At 46.9% G+C, this 5,934-nt stretch overlaps 1 protein-coding gene across 1 annotated transcript in view; it reads right to left on the reverse strand.

Moving 5' to 3' along the window:
• The window catches only part of LOC103805253 (protein Wnt-5b-like), a gene marked incomplete at its 3' end in the record, with an annotated part of 6,455 nt that extends 570 nt beyond the window's left edge, over nt 1–5,885 (reverse strand). The window contains 2 exon segments of the mRNA XM_009077893.1: nt 5,653–5,802; nt 5,805–5,885. Of these exon segments, the coding sequence (XP_009076141.1) occupies nt 5,653–5,802; nt 5,805–5,871 (217 nt within the window).
• Between the last annotated feature and the right edge of the window lie 49 nt (nt 5,886–5,934).

Consider the following 5,934-nt stretch of genomic DNA (forward strand, 5'->3'; position numbering starts at 1 on the left):
GAAGACCATGTTCTTCATGATTTGCAGGTGCTGTTCCTCCAGGGTTATTATTTTTATTACACCTACGTTTACCCATTTAAGAGCCCTGAGAACTCCATACATTCATCCCCCCCAAAAAATAGCAACACCATATGCAGGGACTGCTCAGTCTCTTGCCCCTTCACTTATCCTCTCATTCTAACCTGGAGAACACTCTCAACCAGCAAGCAAGAGGGTCATTCACTTGCTGAGAATACAGCTGCTGCCTTAACCACTGCATTTGTAATCACTGACAGCTAGTAACGAGGCTGGGTCTGTGCAAAAGGAGCATTCTGGATAAGGCAAATACTGCTCTGGAATGATTTTCATTGAATTGGGACAAACAGCCTTTATGGGCTCCTCAGTTCATTGCCCTTGTTTTGTTTTACATAAGGTCAGCTGAAAATTGTTGGGAGTCCAACCGAAGGAGACTGACTTTTGCACCAGAGCATCAAGGCAGAAGCTCTCCCAATGCCTACAGAACCACAGTGCTGGAACAAGTAAAACTTTCCCATGTAGGCAATAATAAATGAAAATACTTTCCATTAGCAGGTTTACTAGAGACTGCCCTGCTTGGCGTGTGTGCCCTACACAGCTTAGCATCTGAGCCAAGCAGCTGGAACGGGTCTCCAGCTATGTATGCCTGGCAGTGATTCAGCCCCAATGTGACCGGGGCACCAACACAGCCAGAACACTGCATGAGGCCAAGCACCAGTGAGTGCTGTGGGTCTGAAGAGGGGGAGCAGAGTGGAATCAAGAGAAGGAGGCAATTCACACCTGCAGTCTCACCACACAGTCTAATAAATTGCTAAACTGACACCTTCAGAGTCATTGCGTTCATCACCAAACTTACAGGTGACGAGAGCAACTGCCAAAGCTTCATTGGAATAAGCAATCTAATTGTGAAGAGCAACTTATACCAAACCCCAGCAAGATGCTCCCAGCCAAACCTGAAGGACTCCAGAGGGCAGATCCTCTAAGAATAGTTTGTCACCAGCCCACGAGGCTCTCAGTGCCAGCTCCCTCACCAAAGCTGAGCTGACGCTTTTGGTATGCTCTTGTTCCAATTTGCACGTGCTGACAATCTGTAATTAATAGCAGCTTATCACCACCTTAGTGGTAATGACTCAAGACAAAGGCAAGACTGTGAATGGCATCTACCTTGCAGAAAAACTTGTGATTTCCTCACTCCCTTCCAACCAAATGAGAGCTGAACACTAAGGGTTTCTGCTCTAGAACACAGCTGATAAAATGCTACAGGACATATAATATACAAGGGAGGGCTTTACCAGCAGGTCATAAGAAGACAACTACGCCCACCAAATCTCCCTGGTCTGAGAGGTATAAAACAGTGACTTCTAATTAAGGTAATTCAGCTGAGACTGACCCATAAGGCAGTTATGGTCATTTATCAGTAACCAGAATCAAGCTTTTACTCATCTAGTTTGCTTTGCATGTTATGGGTATTTTAGGATAACAGTCCAGTGTGCAGTTTTGCTCCTATCAGTCTGTGCCTGTACGGAGAGAACCCTGGGGATACACCAGTCATCCTGTTAAGTAGAGAACTCCCCTGTCTATAATACGTGCAAGGAAAGAACCTCACACTGGTAGCAGCTTGTGCAACAGAGCCTGCATGACTCCAGGTACTTAGCATCCTTACAGTTTTACTGAGATCCCCAGAAGTACAGACTGGATTTATACTTTTACTGTCCATGTTTTAACCATCTCCACCTGTCAGATGTAGTAGCACAACTCAGTGCGCAGCCCCTGGACCTGCACGAGCTGTTCAGGCTGCTGAGGATCATGGTTGGAGAGGCTGAAACGAGTCACAGCAGAGCTGTTTGGGGTTTTTAACCTTGCTGTCCACAATGCAGGACAAACCAGTGCTCAACAGATGTAGGTTTGGAAGACCGTGGCTGGTCTGGGAGGTGGGATCAGACATCAGAAAGCTTGTGTGAATACAAAGCAAATTTGTAGCTGGCAATTGAGGACTTCTCTGCTCTCCTACCATGTCTTCCAGAGTTGGAAAAGTATTTGGGGTTTTGTGTGTCCTCTCAATGTTCACTCCTCCAGTTCCACACCTCTGTGCTGTCACCTCAAAGGACAGGGGTGTTATTATTTGTTCGGGCATCTCCCACAGCTGCCCGAGCCGTGCTAAGCGGTGTGTGCAGCCAGCCCGGGAGCTCACGGAGCAATGCTGCCCTCCTGTGCTGCCGCCCGGGGCAGGGGGCACGGGCAGTCCCTGCTCGGCAAGGGAGAACAGCAGACCCCACCGGCGAGCCCGACGCAGAGATGAGAAAAACGTCTCTACCTTGTTTGATGAAAGTTTTACCTTTAAGTCATTTTTTTAAAGCGTTACCCTGTCTCTACCTTGTTTGATGAAAAAGTTTTACTTTTAAGTCATTTTTTTAAAGCGTTACCCTATTACCCTTTGCCAAGCTCAAAGAAAAAAAAAGAAAAATATTTCTCTTTGTTCTCTGCTTTTATGACTCGGGTTTTTTTTTTTCTTTTCAGCATTTGAAAAGGCAGAAGAGATAAGATCTTTGGCTCCAGAAATGACTGGACTAACCTGGAAACCCCAGCCTTGCATTTAGGATTCCACTGAAGGAGATCTGTTCTCTCCTCCCCTGAGGAAATTCTAACATGACCCTTCAGGGTGTTCTGTCCTCTCCCTCATAAATGTAGCAGTAAGGAATGTGTTTGTATATAATGTATAGAGAGATATATACACACACATGTACAGTCTAAAATCTGTATTGTCAGAACAAGAAGCAACTTCAGAAGGAAAATTTTTGCACATTTGTCAGATACCATTATTGAATAACCCACGTCTCATGAAAACACAAACACTAGGAGAAACCAATGCTAAAAAGCAGCCTGCTTCAGTACTACAGATGCCTCTACAAAACCTTTGTATCACTGGACTACCTCACCTCTATGAAACACACAAAATGAAGGTGTAATGATTAAACACAGACCGAGTGGATCTCCCATTTCTGAGCTGAGCCAAGTTCTGTGAGGGGGAGAGGAAACTAATCTAGGTGGCTGGGTGAATGCTCTCGTAAGGATCTCCCAGGCTTTGGACTTGGCCAGGTCAGGTTCTCCTCCTCTCTCACCATCTAGAGCAGCTCAAGAAATCATGTAATGTATGCCATGCCTGCATCAGTGGGTTGTTGGCACACCATACACCTTCTTGGTCCTTCTTATCTCCTTTTCCCCCTCACCTCCCTCCACAATAATCTGGCATGCCTGTGCACTCTTGCAGATATTTGGTCTCCAGACCTTTCTCCTGCCATTGGCAGAGAGTACAGAAAAAGGGCTGTGGTCCAGATTTGGGGCTCAGGGATTGAAAACAGGAGAGAGTCATACACAGTATGAACCCAGGGAAGAATGACTTTATAGCTGGACACAACCTGAGAGACTGAAAGGCTTTGTCTTCTTCCCCAGTGTGGAAAATAGATTTGCTTAAATGATAAGCAATGACTCATTATGAAGTAGAAAAATGTAAAAGCAGAAGGTGGAACTAAGACAAAAGAGAAGAGGCAGCATGCCCCTCCACAGCAGCTCATCACTGACATAGACAACAGCAATGAATGATCATAGAGCCCCTAATATACTAGGCAACCTTTGGTGACAGTTTTCTTACTTCTGTGCTGTCTTGTACTGGAGTATAAATATCTGAACCTGCTCTAACTGACCAGAAAATCTGAAGGACATGGGCTCCAAACTCTGTTACGATAGGTTTTTGAACAGCAGGCAACTGTAGGCAGGCACCTCACAGACACTGCCATCAGCAGATTCCTACTAGAGATACAACAAGACTCAACTAACAAATGCACACACAAACCAAACAGCAGCAGGACTATTGGTCATACCCATGACATACCCACACTGAAACCCAAATCTACTCCCAATCTAAACTAACAGGATCAAATTCATTTTAGAGAAGATAAATCATCCCACTACCACTATCCACTCCAGTCCTTTCTTCCTGTACACATGCTGATCCTTCCTGTCAGCTTCTCATCCTTCAGCTCTGATCTTTGCTTTCTCATTACAAAGAAAAAAAAGCTTTCTCCTTACTTCTTTTTTCCAGGTGTGGACTCTCCCACTGGACCAACCCAGGATTGCAGGGAGGTACTGAAGAAGAGGATGAGGTTTACTCTAAAGGGGAGATTCCTATTTTCTTGCATCCTTGTGGAGTCACTAGTATCTCTTTGGGGATCTGAAATCTACCCCATTCTTTAGGATAAGTTACATGTGATGGAGGAACATCAGAAAGGAGAGGTGGAGGTGTATTTTCTGTCCTTTCCCTTTGCTGGTGAAATTTCAGTTTTCATACCTCAAAGCACAAGTTTTAACAATCTGGGATTGCATGCAGCCTCATCTGGCCATCACCCTTGCTATCAGAAAGTGAGAGATCAACGATGCACAGATGCCTTGGATGTGGTGTCAGGAACTGGAAGTATGTGTCAGGAAATGGCATTTCCTAGGGGAATACCCCGAAGAAGAATTGTTGGGCTAGGCAGAAAAGGAGGAATTAGAATGGCTCTGGTGGGCTGAATTAGGAATTCTGAAAGTTTGAGTAACACAGGCAGAAATATCTCTAAAATTCTCTGGGATGACACAGAAGGATTTCAGTATCAAATGGAAGGGATCACAGGACTTGGTACCCTATCATCTTGACGCCCCTGAGGTATTACAGATGCATCTCTTGGCGTCCTGCTGCCTATGCAGTTTCTTTGAGAGTGAAGCCAAAAAAGTGGAAGCAATGCTGAATGAGCTGAAGGTCTTTTTCCATCCCTCAGTAAAGCGTTTTCCTTGACCTCACAACTGAGAAATAGTGCTGGTTCTTCAGTGTAAATGATTGGCTTTATTGGTGGGAAACAACCTCTTCAGACAGGGGTAGTGGAGAGTGAGGGAGTGCATGTGTGTGTGTGTGTGTGTGAGCTGTTTTAACACCTTTTCTTTGTTGTCGTGGCTGTCGGACACATCAAACCAAGCCCGGATTTCTCAGTTTCTTGCCATCAGATGATTGCATTTCAAAAGGAGCTGAGACAATGCAGCTAGGTCACACCTCAATTCAAGTGCAGCAATGGCTTGTCAATGTGCCTCTTACGGCCAGCAGGGCAGGAATTACAAAACTCTCTTAGGTTTACACAGAAAGTGGCAGTACGGAGAACAGGGGAAATTCCAGTGCCAGGGGAGTCCATATTTCCTACATCTCAGGGCTGCGTTCCCTGTCTGAGGGCACTCGAGATACTGGGAATGATAATACAGGTCCATTGTTGCCGGCTCCAGCTTCTTCCCTCCCTCCCTCCCTTTAAACTAGCACATAAACCAGAAGCAGTCCCCTCTTCCTGACCCTCCCATGCCTCCCCAGAAGGAAAGTGTGTGCCCCCCTGCCCTCCCTGCCGCTCCAGCTGCTCCTGCTGCGGCTCAGGTGCTCTGCTGACCCCGCCCGAGCACGGGCAGTACGCAGGCAGCGCCAGCACACCAGGGAATGAAAAAACTCGTTAAAAGCAGCTTTAAGAGCCGTGCTAATGGGGCTCATCACGCCTGCATGTGTATCTGAAGGAAAGGAGAGAGATGCAGAGCCTGTGCCCAGCACCTCCCCGTACCGGGTGCTCCTACCTATTTTCATCACCCTCCCAAAGACGGAGGTGTTGTCCACCGTGCTGCAGTTCCACCGCCTCTGCCGAAACTGGTACTGGCACTCCTTGATGGCACTGCGAGCCCCTTCCCCGATGAACACCATGTGCTCCTGGTAGAGCTGGCAGAGAGCCCCGGCAGCTGGCTGCACACCGGCTGAGCGCCGATGATATACATCTCAGGTCTCTGGATGGGGTTCATGGCCAAAGACCTGCGAGGAGAAAAACATCCCAGAGAGTCCGGAGGGAGCGGCGAAGCGCCCGG

The sequence above is a fragment of the Acanthisitta chloris genome, unplaced genomic scaffold (genome assembly GCF_000695815.1).
Source record: "Acanthisitta chloris isolate BGI_N310 unplaced genomic scaffold, ASM69581v1 scaffold9767, whole genome shotgun sequence".
NCBI classification, from domain to species: Eukaryota; Metazoa; Chordata; class Aves; order Passeriformes; family Acanthisittidae; genus Acanthisitta; species Acanthisitta chloris.